The sequence below is a fragment of the Delphinapterus leucas genome, chromosome 1 (assembly GCF_059928025.1).
Source record: "Delphinapterus leucas isolate spDelLeu-1000000601 "Yukka" chromosome 1, BTC_Dleu_Yukka2, whole genome shotgun sequence".
Classification (NCBI taxonomy): domain Eukaryota; kingdom Metazoa; phylum Chordata; class Mammalia; order Artiodactyla; family Monodontidae; genus Delphinapterus; species Delphinapterus leucas.
The window spans coordinates 152,951,901-152,970,638 of NC_143129.1; the positions used below are offsets into that span (position 1 = coordinate 152,951,901).

An 18,738-nucleotide genomic window follows, 5' to 3' on the forward strand; every position below is an offset into this window, starting at 1 on the left:
GCTGATCAACTTATGCATGAGAAAACTACTGAGACCCGGGAAAGAATGACCCAGAAAGGAATAGGCAAAACAATCCTTGGAAATCACACAGGGTCTAGAATAAATAACTCCCATCAGCCAGTCTGTAATTTAAAACATGGAGTCCTGATAATGTTATCTTAGGTTTTTTGTATTTGATTAAAATATTAGAATTGAAAGTTACTTAATTCTGCCCCTTACTCAGTACACAACATGCCTGGCAAATGCTAACCTAGTCTTTCTTTGAATATCTCTACTAATTTAGATCTCTGTTTTGTAAGGTTGCCATTTTCAATTTTGTTGTTATTCTAGTTGAAAGTTTTAAATTTTATATTGAGCTCACACGTACTTCCATGTAACTTCCCCATCTTGATGTGACCATGATTCTTAACCGGAGGTGAGCATAATAATTAATTCACTAGAAAGCTTATCCAAAAGATAGATGCCTGGGTTGCACCCCTAGAGATTTTATTTGTTAAACCTGAGATAGAATTCATGTTTGTTTTGGAAAAGCTCCCTGATAATGTCATAAATAATAAGGCAACTGTCAATCTCTGTATCGTTATTAAAACTTAATTCCTCTCTACTTTGGAGAATACCTCCTTAAACTATAATGTAAATTCCAAGACTGGAATTTACTTTTTTTTTTTTTTTTGGCCGCACCCCACAGTATGCGGGATCTTCCCCTACGAAGGAACCCATGGCCCGCTGTAGTGGAAGTGTGGAGTCCTAACCACTGGGATGCCAGGGAATTCCCTGGACTTTACCATTGTAACTTCCTTCACCCCACTTTCCATGTCCCCACTTCCTAGAAGCAAGGCTGGAACCAGGTCGTTTAGGTTGTTTCTTAAGGTTTTGTTGTTGTTGTGTTTTGAATTTTTGGCTGCACTGTGCAGCATGTGGGATCTTAGTTCCCCGATGAGGGACTGAACCCATGCCCCCTGCACTGGAAGGCAAAGTTTTAACCACTGGACTACCGGAGAAGTCCCAGATCATTCAGTTTTGATGCCAACCTAAGGTTTTAAATTTTTATCCTTAAGTTGAGGCACTGAAGGTGTAATATGATCAAATTTACCTTTTATATACTCAGTGGTACAAAAGTTTGAAGTGGACAAAATGAGGAAAAAAGCATATCAGTTGAAGATACTATTAAATAGCACTGTAAAGCACTCAGCAGTGATAAACTTACTTCCATTCTTATTTAGTAGCCTAGACAAAAAGGGCATGTACTAGCATAGTCAGAAGAAAAGATGGATTAAAGCAGTGGTTCTCAAACTTCAACCTACACGAATCACTTGGAGCTCATGTTAGAACACGTTGAGGGCTTCCCTGGTGGCACAGTGGTTAAGAATCCGCCTGCCAATGCAGGGGACACGGGTTCGAGCCCTGGCCCAGGCAGATCCCACATGCCGCGGAGCAGCTAAGCCCGTGAGCCACAACTACTGAGCTGCGCTTTAGAGCCCGTGAGCCACAGCTACTGAAGCCCGCGCACCGTGCTCCGCAATAAGAGAAGCCCATGCACCGCAACGAAGACCCAACGCAGCCAAAAATAAAAATAAATAAAATTAATTTATAAAAAAAAAAAAAAAAAAAAGAACACGTTGTTGAGCCCCAACCCTAGAGTTCTGGTTCAGTAGGTCTATTATGAGGTCCAGGAATTTGCATTTCTAACAACTTTCTAGGTGATGCTGCTACTGCTGGTTTGGGGACCACACTGTAACAAGCACCATATTAGAAAAAAAATTATAAACTCATGTTCATGTCCTATCTGAGCCATAGACATGTTTACCCACAATTATTTTTTAATGTTAATTATGGTAGTTACTACATTTAAAACTATGAAGATATCACATAAAAATCTGGATTTCTGCTTCTCCTGAAAAATCATTATGTAAACTCTGAAACCAGAAAAGTACTAAAGAAAACCACAGGCCAATTACATTGTAACTCATCGGGAGAAGGCCTTTCATATTCAGAAATCATGTAAGACTGATAAATTCTACTCCATCTCATTCATTTCACAAAAGGTTAACTTAGTGAATATATACAGAATATTAAATCAACAGGAAAAAAGGTCCAACAGGAAAAGATTAAAGGATATAAACACATTCACAGAAAATGAAACACAAATATCTCAAACATTTGAATACATGCTCACACTCATTCTTCAGAGAAACACAAAATTACAGTGAGAAAGCATTTTTTACCCATCAAATAGTCAAAGACAAGAATGTAAGAGTAACAGGTTTTCACATATATTGCTAATATAAGTTTAAATTCACAAAACTTCTATGAAGGTCTATTTGGCAATATCAAAAACAACAAATGAACACTCTTTGATCCAGCAGTTCCACTTGTAGAAATTTATCCTATAGATATATGAGTCCAGGGTTACACGGTTATTCACTAGAGCACAATTTGTAACAATTAAATTCTGGAAAGAATTCAAATGTCCATCAATAGGAAACTCATTGAAACAGTCACAGAATAGAATACAATGCAGCCATTAAAAAAAAGAAAAGAAAGAAACTATGCCCTAATGAGGAATCATCTCCAAGATATACTGCTAAGTGCTAAGAAATGTGTCAAGTGTGCTACCATTTACACAATAATATAGAATTAATAACTACATACAATCTGCTCGTATATGCATAAGGTAGCATTGAGGGACACATAATAAATTACTAACACTGGTGGACTCGGAGGAGAAAATCTATGTAATTAGGGAATAAGGGTTGGAGGGACATTTCACTGTGTACTTCCCCTCCTGGATTTTGAACCAGGAATGTATTTCCTAGTCAAAGAAATAATTACAATATTCTTTAAATATTAGAAATACCTGCCACTATGGCATACATTCTCCCCAATCAGCTCAAGTTGAACAGTGACCTAGCCCTTTAAGGGACAATTCACTTCAATCCCCACCACCACTTCACTTTTTCCTATCTGGCCCTCTAGGCTTTACATTTCTAAGCCCTGTTACAGACTACCAAACTGCTAAATATTGGTAACTGTTTAGAAATTGAAAAAGGAGGGAGGGGGAATCTAGAATTTTTATTTCTGGGATTGGGAAACTGAGTGCTATCCAACCAAAATAAGGTACAAAAGCAAGATTATTAATGAAAATTGGGGTGTACATACTGAGCTGGTTTTGAGGTGCTTATGGAACACCTAAATGGATAGCATTCAGGGACTTCCCTGGTGGTAGATCCCACAGGCCGCAACTTAAGATCCCGCCTGCTGCAACTAAGACCCAGCGCAGCCAAATAAATATTTTTAAAATAATAAATAAATAAATGGATAACATTCAATAGGCAATTCAGAGCAAACATCTGTCAGACATAGCAGTGCCTACTACATTCTCATTTAATCCTCTCACAAAAAACCTTGTGGCTATTTTCCAGAGAAGTAACTTACCCAGTTACACGACCCCATCATAACTCATTCTGTACTCCAATTGCCTACTGACTTTCTGTATTCCCCATCAGGATTAAGATCTAAGAAACCATGTCTATCTTATCCTAAACTGTATCCTAGCACCAAGCACAAAGCCTGGTTATCTAATCAATATTTGTTAAAGTGACCAATTCTGAATCACTAGGGTAGGATTAACAACAAGTGACTTTGCCACTTACCATATGAAGTACCTCAGTTTCCTCAACTATTAACAGTACCTATCTCACAGGATCTGTTTTGAAAATTAAATGAGAAAGTTCACAAAGTGCTTAGTTCAATGCTTGGCACATAAGGAATCAATAGATTCTAGCAATCATTAACAATGAAAGAACAGAAAGATAGGAAGAAATGGAGGCAGCATCAAAAGAAGACATAATTAAGGAGGGAGTGTCTGGTATCAGAGGCAGCAAAGAGGTGCCAAAAAGGCAGCAAAAAGAACTCATTAGAAAGCTAAGAATAAGGACTATTTTAGCATTTAGACAATCCATGATCACCTTAGCAATGTTGTTTAAATGACATGAAGAAGCCAGATCGAGACAGGTTGAACAAATGTGTATATTCTCAGAACACACCTGTCCAATTAGATTGTGATCTGATGACCAGAAACTGACACCTTATTCATCTTTGTATCTCTAAAACCTGACATATTAAAATATATACTGAATACATTTGTTAAATGTATAAGCAAACAGAAGGGGGGGAAAAATGGACACCAGGAATTCTGCAGACTTTTATCTAAAGAAGCCTGGCTATGAAGGGAAGAAGCAAAGAAAGCAACTGAACGCATATATCACAGAGAAAATGTTTTTAAAAGCATCCATCTTGGGACGTTTGAATGCAGAGATGGTGCTATCTAAGGGGAAGGAAAGGAAGCACCAAGAGACCAAATAGGTAGCTGCTGGCAGACAACCAGTCATGAAAAAAAAACCCACAAATCTCCAGTTGTTTCATCTTAAAGATTTTTTTTCTTTAACATAAACCCTCAGCCTGTGAAGAAGGCTTTTCTTCTGGCAAACTTTTAAGTTCCACAAGAGGTCTTAACCCTCTAAGCCATCTATTCTGTGTCTGCTAGAGCAGAGAAGCTGAACATTTAAGAAACAACAGCACTGACTGCACTCTCTTTAAATTCTTGGCCCCAAATCTGAAACAAGGACAACATTGGCAATCCTACCACATTCCCTAGAATATGTCTTCCAAGTTTCCAACATTACTATCTCTCCTCAAATCTCCTACACCCTACTCCATTCCCCCTTACTTCTAAGCCGACCTTGCTTCACACCCCATTGAGCAAACAGAAACCATTAGACAGGAAGTCTCCCTTCCTCAACCACCAAAACTACCAACCTGCTTGCCTCTGTATCCACATTCTCTGCTATCCCTATTTCTATGAACGAAGTTTCCCAGTTAGAAACTTCATATAACTGGCCCCTTGTCATTCATCTCATTGTGGCCATCCCTGATCGTCCAATCTAAAATAACCACCCAGGGCTTCCCCGTGCACTGATGGTGCAGTGGTTAAGAATCCGCCTGCAAATGCAGGGGACACAGGTTCCAGCCTTGGTTGGGGAAGATCCTACATGCCGCGGAGCAACTAAGCCCATGTGCCACAACTACTGAGCCTGCGCTCTAGAGCCCACAAGCCACAACTACTGAAGCCTGTGTGCCACGACTACTGAAGCCCACGTGCCACAACTACTGAAGCCCGCGTGCCTAGAGCCCATGCTCTGCAAAGAGAAGCCACCACAGTAAGAAGCCACGCCCTGCAACGAAAAGTAACCCCCACTCGCTGCAAATAGAGAAAGCCCGTGCGCAGCAACGAAGACCCAGTGCAGCCAAAAATAAATAAGTAAATTAATTAATTAAAAATAAATAACCACCCACTTACCTCACATCATCTTAAAACTAGGGTAATTCTTTGCATAGCACTTTATCACTGATATTCTCTAATCTATATATTCATGGTCTCTATCCCAGTAGTCGAAGCTCCATTTGAAAGCAGAGATCTTTTCTGTCTCCTTAACTACAGCGCCTCTACTAAATAAGACAAATGCTCAATAAATATAGGGAAAATATGCCAGTAAGTAGGAGGAAAGAAAACTGCTTCACAAAACTTTCCTGAAAAAAATTTCCTTGTAGAATCTCCCCACTACTGCCACCATTTAACAAATGGGAAAACTGAGGTCCACCGCAGCAGCTAGAAACAGAACCCAGTTTTCCTGGCTCCCAGTCATCATAGAAATTTAGCATCATCTGTCATCCTCCCTATAGTTTTCTGGGGTTTTTTTGGCTGTGCCACACAGCATGCAGGATCTTAGCTCCCCGACCAAGGATCGAACCTGCACCCCCTGAAGTGGAAGCGTGGAGTCTTAACCACTGGACCACAAGGCAAGACCCTCCCTATAAAGTTTTATGGTATCCTTACAAATAAATACAAGTTCAATATCCACCTATGACACTGTAATGTTAGAAGTCAGAAGAGCTAGGTTTGATGGGAGGAGTATGACTAAAAAGGTTGGGGGGGGGGAGTTTCCATATAATGTTTTGTTTCTAATTTCCCTTTGTGAAAATTCACTCAACTGTACATTTACCATTTGTGCATTTTGTAGTATGCTGTACTTCAATAAAATGTACTGAAAAACTGGCAGGGAATTTTTTTTTTTTTTTTTTTTAAGCCACGCTGAGAGGCTTGCAGGATGTTAGTTCACCAACCAGGGACTGAACCTGGACCATGGCAATGAAAGTGAGTGCTAACCACTGGACCATCAGGGAATTCCCATGGAGCTTTTAACTTATGCTTTCTTTTGGGAGATTTATAGTTTCAGGTCTTACATTTAGGTCTTTAATCCATTTTCAGCTCATTTTTGTATACGGTGTAAAATAAGGATCTAACTTCATTCTCCTGCATGTGCATATCCCGTTTTCCCAACACCATTTGTTGAAAAGAATATCCCGGGACTTCCCTGGTGGCCCAGTGGTTAAGAATACGCCTGCCAATGCAGGGGACATGGCTTCGAGCCCTGGTCCGGCAAGAGCCCACATGCCACGGAACAACTAAGCCCGCACGCCTTAGAGCCCGTGCTCCACAAGAGGAGCCACTGCAGTGAGAAGCCCGCCCACTGCAACGAAGAGTAGCCCCCGCTCACCGCTTAGCCCGCATGCAGCAACAAAGACCCAATGCAGTCAAAAATAAAAAAATAAATTTAAGAAGAAAAAAAAGAATGTCCTTTCTTCATTGAGTGGTCTTGGCATCCTTATCAAAGATCATTTGGCCATATGCAAGGATTTTTGGGCTTTCTTTTACATTCCATTGTTCTATTTGTCTATCTTTATGCCAGTAGCACAATGTTTTGGTATCAGCAAGTGAGACCTACACTTCGTTCTTTTCAAAACTGTTTTGGCAGGGAATTTCCTGGCGGTCCAGTGGTTAGGATCCCAGTTCAATCCCTGGTCAAGGAACTAAAATCCACAAGCCTCGAGGCGTGGTCAAAAACAAACAAACAAAAGAAACTGTTTTGGCTATGTGGGACCCCTTGAGATTTCTTATGAATTTTAGGATGCATTTTTCTACTTCTGCAAAAAATGCCATTGGCATTTTAACAGAGACTGTGTTGTATCCATAGATCTCTTTGGGTAGTATGAACATCTTAACAATATTAAGCATTCCAATCGATGATCTTTTTTTTGTGGAACCTTTAGGGTGAACCTCAGTGTTTTGTTTTTTTTTTTCAAGAGGGTGTAATGTTTAATTGGCATCCAAAGGTAATCAGCTAGATGTTAAAAAATAATGTACATCTCACAAAAAATTACATTTGTCCTTGACTTTTGCTTCTCTCTGATCCACGTTATTAATAGATCATACTACAATACATATGCCACATATTGAAACTGTACCAAGGCATTTAGATATATGAAAGGAGACATTAACATTCATTGAGTCATTTAATTTTGTCATGAGCTGACAATTATTAAAGTGCATTTATCAAGCCTCATAAAATTTATACAAACTGGGTCATTTTACCCTACTGTCACAGCCCAAGAAACAGTGTATGTTTAAAGCCCAAATTGTAAAATTGCAATTAATCTTACTATTTTTTGGCATTTTTATTTTTTTTACAATTGTGAATTTGTCTTTTTATTTCTGCATCGCTCTATATATTTTTTTCAGTTTTATTTTTTTATACAGCAGCAGGTTCTTATTAGTTATCTATTTTATACATATTAGTGTATATATGTCAATCCCAATCTCCCAATTCATCCCACCACCACCACCACCCCTCAGTGTTTTTTTTTTTAACCAATTTTTTTTTTTGGCCAGGCTGTGTGGCTTTCGGGATCTTAGTTCCCTGACCAGGAATTGAACCCGGGCCCTCTACATTAGGAGCAGAGTCTTAACTGCTGGACCACCAGGGAAGTCCCTCCCTGAACCTCAGTTGTTTAAAGTGGTTAAGTGGAGAATACTTTCGGATACGCATATAAAGATTACCAAAGTTAATGGATGTGATGAGTAAATTGTCTTAAGAGTACAAGGTCAGGGACTTCCCTGGTGGTCCAGTGGTTAAGACTCCGTGCTTCCAATGCAGAAGGTGTGGGTTTGATCCCTGGGGGGGGAACTAAGATCGTATAATGCCGCGTGGCACAACCGGGAAAAAAGAAAAAAAATTTTTTTTTTAAATCTTCTGAAAATAGATTTTTTTTGCAGGTCCACCAAGAGAGACTCTTCTCATTTACACATTTGAGCTAATATACTGAACCTAACTCCTCCACCCAACCAAAATATAGGTACACAGGTACATTAGCTAAATCTTTCACACAAATATATTCTAATTACAGTGACATTAATTCATCATAAAGCTAACTTACAAGAGGCTATCCATCTCATTTTAAACAGCCAAATACTAAGCACCAAAATAAGCCCCACACCAATACAGATGAACCTTCCACTTATGGAAATAGGAACGACAAACCCCAGAACTTTAAGGATTACTGAGCTAAACCACTTATTTTTACTTTGACATCTCTCATCTAAAGGTACGAATAAGTAGCTCAGAAATTGTAAGACAGTTAAAGTAAAATTCAGTGCATCACATAAGACTTTCTCTTTCTAAGCTTTCTCATTCCTCCTTACCACTACAGTACAAACTGCTATATTCTTTTGTAACAAACAAAAACGTTAACAACTACTTAGAACTATTTAGAAAGCTAATAAGGACAAAGACTGATTTAACATTTAGACAACCATTAATAACCTTTAGCAACGTTGTTTAATGGCATGAGGGGACAGAAGCCAAATTGTAGCTTTTAACAGATGACAAAACTGTAGCCCAACTTGATTCACCACTTAAGCAATGAAAGCGGTATCAAAATCAACTCTGAATTGTGGTTTATTTCTCATTCAATTTTCTCTCTCTACTGGCTTGGAAGTTAAACATGTTTTTTATTCTTTCAATGGCTATACTGGAATTATAATGTGCATTCTTAGTAGTTTATTAAACTCACATAAATTTTCTTTACCCTCCCCCTTAAACGACTGAAACGCTTTACCCCTGAATTGCCCCAGGAACTTACTTAACTAAGGAATGATGCCTTTATTGTTCTAACTAGCTAATTAGATTTTCATGCAATTTCTTCTCAAGCTTTGGGGATGGGGGAAAGGATGAGTAATGAGGAAATAAAAACTTGAAATACTAGGGTTTATCCTAGAGTCTGCCACTTAATAATTTGGGTTATTTCTTGTTTCTTCGAATAACGGCCTGTTTCCCTTCACCGTTCAAAAAATACCTTTATGTCTGAGTGGCACTGTGCCGTTTTCATAGCAATCATGTCTTCTATCATTCCTTCCAGTCCTTCTGTTACACTTCGCGCTTAATACTGCCCATTCTCCTAGCAACCAAACACTGCTAGAAGTGAAAAGACCTCGACGCAGCGCTAGAAGATGCTTCGCCTCACGATAAAATCCCCCAGAAGCAGCCAAGTCCCCCGCCAACGTTCCCAAAGTCTAAAAGAACCACGATGCTCTCCACCACAGACAAAAAAAATGGGCCTTGCTGAGGGCAGGAGAGTACCAGGTGAGCGAGGAGGCCGCGGGGCACAAGCTTCTCCGCGTCCCACGGCGGAAGTCCGAGGCGCTCGGGAGCCGCAGCCCCAAACAATGGAGTTTTCCCGCCTCCTCAGGGCCCCGCCCCCTGCTCCAAAGCCGGCGGAGGGAAGCGAAAGCACGAGCGCACGACCCCGCCCCCGAGAGACCCCGCCCATCCCGACCCACCGGTCCGGCCTCCTCCCTCGTGCAGTTTTTTTTTTTTTGGCGCCAAATCTCTGTTGGTTATTTTCCCGATGTGTTTGGAGATCCTACCGGAGGCGCACGCCAGGAGTGCGGGGACAGCAGGGACGTGAAAGTACACTGCCGCGCCGGGGCCCCGCCTCCCCGCCGATAGCCCCGGGCCTGGGGAGGAAGGAGAGGGACAGGCGATGGAGACAGCCGCCGCTGCCCCCGGCAAGATGGCGACCGCGAAAAGCGGGGCAGGGGGCGCCAGCCGACCGGCGTTACTGCCAATGAGCGAGGCTCTCTGCTAGAAGTGGGTTTCTCCAGTGTCCGGCCCTCCCCGAACAGCGACGGTTGTTCACTGGAAGGAAAGCCCTCCCACCCTCCGGTCTGTCCCTCCCGGTTAGCCTCCGTCCACCACCCCCTCCCTGCGGACTGGCCAGTGCCTCAAGCTTTCCACGGTCCAGCTTACTTATCGGCGGAAACCAGCTCCGCGGTGATGGCGGCAGTGGCTGTGGACTCTGCGGCCATCGTTCGCCTGAGGTGGTGGACCAGCGGACGGGATAGTGCCTGTGGGAAAAACAGAGAATTTGGAAAGCCAGAGACTTATTCGTGGACAGAAAATGGCAGATTGGAGACCCCGCGCGGCTGGGCCCTCTTATATACCAGGGCCCTTCGCCCTGCCCATCCACTTCCGGATCCTCCCCCTCGAGTTTAAAGGGCCAGGACCCAGCCCCAATCCTGCCCAAGGACATCCCCCACCCGCACAACCTGGTTCTGCGTGATACCTTTCCTCCCTGGCTTCCTCGAAAAAAGCAACTTTTTGCTTCTCTAGCAAGTCGCGTAAGAAGAACTAGAATCTTGGTACTACTACTCCTGACTGAACGGCGGCCAGCGACTTCCAGAGAAGGGGAAGCTGGGGCTGCACTACATGTTCGGAGCGAGTAGCCGAGAGTCTGTTTCCAGGCCGGATACTCAGGAAGTTAACTGAGACTTTCTGTCGGTCCGCTCAGTCGTAACGGATGGACACGAAAGAGCCAAGCACGTGTATTTCAGCAACGGCTAGAACAGATATCGGTGAGAGACGCGTGGCTCTGAACCTCAACAACAACTGACGCAAGGAAATGCTGTCCTAGGATTGGCCACCGCCTGAAACTACCGCGCTTGATTCAAAGCTGGGGGCTGCGGCGGGACGCGGCTGGCTCCTCCCTCTGGGCCCGCCCCCTTCGGCTGGCCCAATCCGGTGAAGCCATCCTCTTAGGCCCTACCCAGACTCCCAAATCTGACTAGCTTAAAGCTCCCAGCTCTTTTCGTCCACTCCAAGCTACGGTTTATAGTTTGTCCACTATGTGCGGGGGCACTGTGCTTAGACATTCTAAAGCTATTAGCTGTCTTACTTAATCTTAACAGCAACGCTACTAGTGACAACGGTGTTATCCGTCCCATTTGGTAGAAATAGAAACCAAGGTTCAAAGAAGGTATGACTAGCTCAGAAGGTTGCAAGACAAGTCATTTATGGGAAGCAGTGTGCCTCATTTTCTGCAAGTCGCTGAGTGGAAGATAATTGCACTTCCTGACATCTGGAGCATAACCCATTGCCTTCCACCATGGCCTTGCCTACAAAGGTCAGAACAGGAATTTTATTTCCGTCCAGGTTCAGACATACTGAGAAAGATTCTTGGGGAGGATTCTTATTCCAGTCTGTCAAGACTCAGGCAGTTTGAAATCTTTAGGGATAAAGACCTGGACCTGCGGGCTTCCCTGGTGGCACAGTTAAGAATCCGCCTGCCAATGCAGGGGACACAGGTTCAATCCCTGGTCCGGGAAGATCCCACATGCTGTGGAGCAGCTAAGCCCCTGCACGCCACAGCTACTGAGCCTGCGCTCTAGAGCCCGCGTGCCGCAACTACTGAAGCCTGCGTGCCTAGAGCCCGAGCTCCACAACAAGAGAAGCCACCACAATGAGAAGCCCGTGCAATGCAATGAAGAGTAGCCCCCGCTCGCGGTAACTAGAGAAAGCCCGTGTGCAGCAACACAGCCAAAAATAAATAAATACATAAATAAGTTAATTTAAAAAAATAAAAAGAAGCAGTTAGACCTTCTAAATCATCTTTCCCAGGGCAATGGAAAACTGGAAGTTTATTTTTTGGAGAGGGTAAAACAAAAAGGAGGTTGAACTGAGAGAAAGTTGAGGGTAGAAGAAGTATATGGAAAAGACAGGGATTAAATGAATGATTACATACAAAACACTGAGATCTTGTGATAGACTCCTAGTTGTCTTCCAATATCGATTTTTCTCTCCTATAGTAGTAATAGAACCCTGATTTTTATTTATTTATGCATTTATTTTAGTGCATAACCCCCAGAATAAAAACCAAATTGTCAATGTCCCCTGGAACTAGAAGTGCTCACATGATGACACTCTGGTCAATGGAAAGTGAACAAAAGCAATGTGTGCATCTTCCATATAGTGATATCAAAGGGAAGGGGCTTCTCTTTTCAGAAGGTGAGGTGGTGAACTAACTTGGACCAAGTCAATCAGGGCAATGCACCAGGAATGACAAATTAGTAAGATGCCTAGGTTCCTAGCGTCACAGAGCCACCATACAAGCTCTGGTCTGCTTACTCCAAAAATGTTATATAAGAGTGAAATAAACTTCTTAAATATATCCATCATATATTAAGCAACAACTATAAGAATTGCAGAAGAAATAGAGATAAGTCAACAATTGTAGCTGAAATTGTTAGCTCATGTCACTCAGAAACAAGCAGACGAAAAAGTAAGCAGAGATAGAGAAGACATGACTAATATTATTAATATGCTCTAGTGACTAAATATATAGAAATCTATGCTCAAAAATCAGCAAATACACATTACATTCAAACATCATAGATCACTTACAGAAATGGACCATTATTAGGCCACAAAGAAAGCCTCAATACATTCTAAAGAATCATTATCATTTTCATATAGACCATCTTCTCTAACCACAAAGCTTTATTGCACTGCAAATTAACATTTATATATTGTATAAATAAATAGCCCTTGGGTTAAAAAATCATGAAGGAAGTTAAATACTTAGAGCTGAATGACAATAAATACACTACATATTAAAATTCATAGGACAAAAAAAATTCATAGGACACAGATAAAGCTGTATTTTGATGAAGTATAGCTTTCAAAAAATTTTATCAGGAAACAAATAGAAAAATTGCTCAAAGAATTCAACTCATGAGGTTAGAAAAAGAGCAAGAGAGAAATCTCAAACAAGAGGGGAAGTACATAAGGAAGATAGGGCAGAAATCAAGAGAGAAATAAAAGATTAACTAGAAACTGGTTCTTTGAAAAAATAAAAATATATAGATAGAAAAATATAGATAGCAAATGCAAAATAGAAAATGCAGAAGAAATAACTACAGAAATCATAGACACAATGGAAAGATAATTGTATTAAGAATAATTATATGCTGGGACTTCCCTGGTGGTGCAGTGGATAAGACTCTCTGCTCCCAATGCAGGGGGCCTGGGGTTCGATCCCTGGTCAGTGAATTAGATTCCACATGCATGCCGCAACTAAGACCCAGTGCAAACAAATAAATAAATAAATATTGAAAAAAAGAATAATTATATGCTAATAAATTTGAAAACCTAATGGAGTGATCCTAGAAATAAACAAAGTGTCAAAATTGGCACAAAAAAAACCAGACCTTAACTAGATCAATAAATAATAAACATTTGAAAATGGTAGTCAGACGTCCCACCATTCCCCCCAAATGCCCAGATGGTTTTATAGGTGAGGTTAACACATTTTCAAGAAACATTTCCATACGTAGCAAAAAAGCAAAAACTTTTCTAGGATAATAATAGAACTCTGATTTTTATTAATAAGATTTAGGGAAGACTTTCAGTTAAAGATGGTGGGTTGAACACATACATTTATGTATAGCAAAAAATAAAAAAAAGAAAGAAGAGTTAATGTAGTCTTTTTTAAAATTTATTTTATTTATTTTATTTTTGGCTGCTTTGGGTCTTTGTTGCTGCACGCAGGCTTTCTCTAGCTTCGGCGAGCGGGGGCTACTCTTCCTTGCAGTGTGTGGGCTTCTCATTGCAGTGGCTTCTTTTGTTGCGGAGCACGGGCTCTAGGCACGCGGGCTTCAGTAGTTGCGGCACGCGGGCTTCAGTTTGCGGCACGCGGGCCCAGTAGTTGTGGCACACGGGCTCTAGAGCACAGGCTCAGTAGTTGTGGCGCACGGGCTTAGTTGCTCCATGGCATGTGGGATCTTCCTGGGCCAGGGCTCGAACCCGTGTCCCCTACATTGGCAGGCGGATTCTTAACCACTGCACCACCAGGGAAGTCCCAATGTAGTCTTTTATTTTTTTAGGCCGTGCAGTACAGCATGTGGGATCTTAGTTTCCTGACCAGGGATTGAACCCATGCCCCTGCAGTGGAAGCACAGAGTGTTAACCCCTGGAACTCCAGGGAATTCCCAAAGGTAATGTAGTCTTGATTCCAGAAATAGGAAAATATAAAAAATAAAACTGTAAGCCCCTTTCACTTATGAATGTCACTGCATACATCATAAATAAAATATTAGCTAACTGTACTAATTAAGACAGGGTAGGGACTTCCCTGGTGGCCCAGTGGGTAAGACGCCACACTTCCAAGGCAGGGAGCCCAGTTTCCATCCCTGCTCAGGGGACTAGATCCTACATGCACGCCGCAACTAAGAAGTTTGCATGTCGCAGCTAAGAATCCCAAATGCTGCAACTAAGACCCGGCACAGCCAAAATAAATAAATAAATAAATAATTTTTTTTTTAAATTAAGAAAAAAAAAAGACAGGGTAAATTTTGCTGTGGTAGCAAGTAAACCCAAAACTTCAGTGGCTTCATTCAATAAGATTCAGTTTCCACTCTTACTATATTTTCATCTCAGGTCAGCTGGAGGCTTTGCTCTGTGTCATCCTCATTCTGGGTCTCAAGCTGATGGAACAGCGACCATAAATAATATAGAGTATTGCTTGTCACTGTTTCAGAGGGTAAGAGAGAATATGTTGGAACTCACACTTGCTCTTAAAGCTTTCACCCGGAACCAACACATAATCACTTTTTTTTTCCATTGGCCAGCACAAGTCATGTTAATATCTCTGGAATACTAGAGTAAAGCTTTAATGCAAAAAATGACACCCTGGATCTCCACAAATAGAAGTATCATCTACCTCTGTTGTGGCAGAATTGAATGGCTCTTGACCTCATGATGATAGCTCAAGGTGATGTTTACACTGTTGTCAACACAAGTCATTAAACTATAAAGTGAATTAGAAAGAAACATCCCTAAAATTAAAGAAACAGTCTTGGTTCTCCACTCCATTGAGAGAGAAACAACTGTTTAATTAATTCTGGTAGATCCTGGACGTAGGGAAATGAAACAGAATGAGATTTAAATGTAATTAAATGTGTGTTAATTATCCTAGCAAAAATATATGCTCTCCATGTATTCATTATACTAGCTGAGGCTTGCTTGTCATGTTGTATAAAACAACCTATTGAAACCTCAAAAGGCCAAAGGCCCAAGAGGTAGTGAAACAAAACAAAGACACATCTGGACAGGCATATTTATAGCCTTATGAATATACAGATGTCAAAGTGCAGATGATCCTCAAAGAGGAAAATCAACGGAACTTGTCATGAACATTCTAGAAGTTAACATCTCAAACCAATAAAGTGATTTTCAATGTTTTAATTCTTTGGACAAATATCAGGACTCCTTCATAGATCACATTTTCCTGGACAAATACTGTGACCTCTTTCATATGTATGTTATCAGTCCCCTTTCACCAAGTATTCTTTTTTGGTTTGCCAGACTTTTTAATTTTTTTAGTATAGTTGATTTACAATGGTGTGCCAATCTCTGCTGTACAGCAAATGACTCAGTTATACACACATATACATTCTTTTTTTTTACATTCTTTTCCATTATGGTTTATCACAGGATATTGAATATAGTTCCCTGTGCTATACAGTAGGACCTTGTTTATCTGTTAGTTTGCCAGACTTTGACTACAAGGTTCATATTCTCTCTCCTACATAATGTCGCAAGGTCTCAGTTTTCCTACTTGACTGTGAGATATCCCCTCCTCCCTGCAGACTGCAGGGCAATTTCTGAAAGGGGTCTTAGATTGTACTTATGTATAAAAAATTTTGATGTAAGGAACTGGAGTGTGGTGGTGCTAGCCTCTGGCTGGTAAGCACTCCCTTCCTCTAGAATGTAGTCTTATAAAGGCAAATCTCATTTTAAAATCTGAGTTTGTGGTCTTTTACTCAAAACAATCATATAAAGAATCCTTTTTGCAAAAATACTTAAGGACTTCATAGTTTTCCCAAAGGCCTTCCTTAATACTTTGATAAGCCAAATATCCTCTTTTGAAATCTAGTGTCTTCATCTTTGATTTTCTTTCCCAATTAACTGTCAGATCCTCACTTTTCGATAGCTTTGGGTATGATGTGTTAAGTTTCTAACATCACTTCCATTGCTTCATAAAGTACTGTTAACTTTTGCAAGATTTGCAATTTCACTTTTCATTGGATGTGCACTGTACTGCCCAGTGATTTAGACAAAGATGTCAACAGAGAAATGCTAATGTTAAGCAAGGTGTGATGTTTGAGTTAAGAATAATTTCTAAGTAGTCAACTTATTAGTGAATAATTTGATGTTATGACAACTTTCACTTCCTGATATGAGCTGAATTGTGTCCTCCCTCCTCAAAATCATATACTTAAGTATTAACCCCTAGTACCTCAGAATGTAACTGTATACGGAGACAGGGTCTTCAGTTAAAATAAGATCATTAGGATGGGCCCTAATCCAATATAACAGCCTTATAAGAAATTTGGGCACAGGGAATTCCCTAGCAGTCCAGCGGTTAGGACTCCACGCTTTCACTGCTGGGCCCCAGGTTCGATCCCTGGTCAGGGAACTAAGACCCCGCAAGCCATGTGGTGCAGCCAAAAAACAAAACAAAACAAAGAAACAAAAAAAGAAATTTGGACACAGATGTGCACAGAGGGAAGACAATGTAAAGACACAGGGAGAAGATGTCCATCTACAAGCCAAGGAGAGAGGCCTGGAACAAACCCTTCCCTTATGCCACTCAGAAGGAACCAATCCTGCTGATGCTTTGATCTCAGATTTCTAATTTCCAGAACTGTAAGAAAACAAATTTCTGTTGTTTAAATCACCCACTCTGTGGTACTGCTATGGCAGCCCCAACAAACTAATACATTTCAAACTCATGTTACCTCATAACTGTGGAAAGTTGGATCGTGAAAGGGTATAAGGGAGCTATGGAATCATATAGCAAGCCACCTGGGGAGGGTGAGATCAGGAAAGATGTTCCAGAGGAAGTGACAGCTAAACTGAATGTTTAAGTAATAGATGTTCATCCAACAGTAGGCTAACAGGTGGATTGTTCCAGGTAGAAAGGACCACAGACAAAAGATTAACTTCTCGGGTTGGTAGATGCAAACTATTACATTTAGAATCGATAAACAACACGGTCCTAATGTATAGCACAGGGAACAATATTCAATATCCTGTGATAAACCATAATGGAAAAGAATATTTAAAATAATAGTGTATGTGTATAACTGAGTCATTTTGCTGTACAGCAGAGACTGGCACATTGTAAATCAACTATATTTCAATAAAATAAAATAAAAAGACTAACTTCCAACATGCCTCCCTACAACCACTTGGCCTCTCCCGTTGCGGAGCACAGGCTCCGGACACACAGGCTCAGCGGCCATGGCTCACAGGCCCAGCCGCTCCGCAGCATGTGGGATTCTCCCAGACCGGGGCACGAAGCCGTGTCCCCTGCATCGGCAGGCGGACTCTCAACCAACTGCGCCACCAGGGAAGCCCCCCTACAACCACTTTTTATCCCACTAATCCATTTTCCCCACTGCACTAGCACTGTACTTCTAAAACACAAATCATGCCATGTTATTCCTGCTCAAAACTCTTACATGGCTTCCTGCTTCATTCAGGATTAAAAAGCCTAAAGTCTTGGACTTCCCTGGTGGCACGGTGGTTAAGAATCCACCTGCCAATACAGGGGATACAGGTTTGAGCCCTGGTCCGGGAAGATCCCACGTCACGGAGCAACTAACCCCGTGCGCCACAACGACTGAGCCTGCGCTCTAGAGCCCACAAGCCACAGCTACTGAAGCCCGCGCGCCTAGAGCCCGTGCTCCACAATGATAAGCCACCACAATGAGAAGCCCGCGCACCGCAACGAAGAATAGACCCTGCTCGCTGACACTAGAGAAAACCCGCGCAGCAACAAAGACCCAACGCAGCCAAAAATAAATAAATAAATGTATAAATGTATTAAATAAATAAAATTAAAAACCTAAAGTCTTAACCCAGTCTCCTAGGCCTTACATCACCAGGTCCCTACCTTATTCCAGCATTATTTCATGCCATTCCACCCCTGCTCACTTTCAGTTTGTCAAAGACTTTTCTTTAGGTTTTTCCAACAACTTCTTTCAGTTTCAAGGCTATCCAATTTGCATGGAACACTATTACCACTCTCACCTCTTTTAACTAATTATTCCCTACTCATCCTTCAGATCTCAGCCGATTAAATCAGTAAGCTTCTCACTCTGCGCTTTTTCATAGCACTTCTTCCAACTGTAATTAAACTAATTACACCATTACTTAGTCTGTCTCAAGTAAACTGTAGGGACCTATGTGTCTTGATTATAGCTATATCCCCAGGGTCTCGCATCGTGCCCAAGTACTCCATAAATATTTTCTGAATGAAAGGCAATGGTTCAACTAGAAAACTAAAATGAGTTTTGTGTGACCGGAGTTTAGAGGGATTTTCCAAAAACCCTGCTAAAAGCCCAAAACTTCAGTCTCTAGTGGGACCACAAAATATATAAGATAGGACCTTAGGTACAGTGACAAACTTTGGTGCTGACTCTGCCTCCTTCAGGTAGCC

The 18,738-nt window shown here is 41.3% G+C and overlaps 1 protein-coding gene across 2 annotated transcripts in view; it reads right to left on the reverse strand.

The window, feature by feature from the left end:
• NASP (nuclear autoantigenic sperm protein) overlaps window positions 1-10,424 on the reverse strand; it is a 35,522-nt gene extending 25,098 nt beyond the window's left edge. Inside the window, exon 1 of one of the 2 annotated variants that reach the window (XM_022575581.3) lies at window positions 10,206-10,424. In XM_022575581.3, the coding sequence (XP_022431289.1) occupies window positions 10,206-10,264 (59 nt within the window). In that variant the 5' untranslated portion in view covers window positions 10,265-10,424. The remainder of the gene's footprint in view (window positions 1-10,205) is intronic. The other variant, XM_022575580.3, reaches the window with a different exon arrangement.
• Between the last annotated feature and the right edge of the window lie 8,314 nt (window positions 10,425-18,738).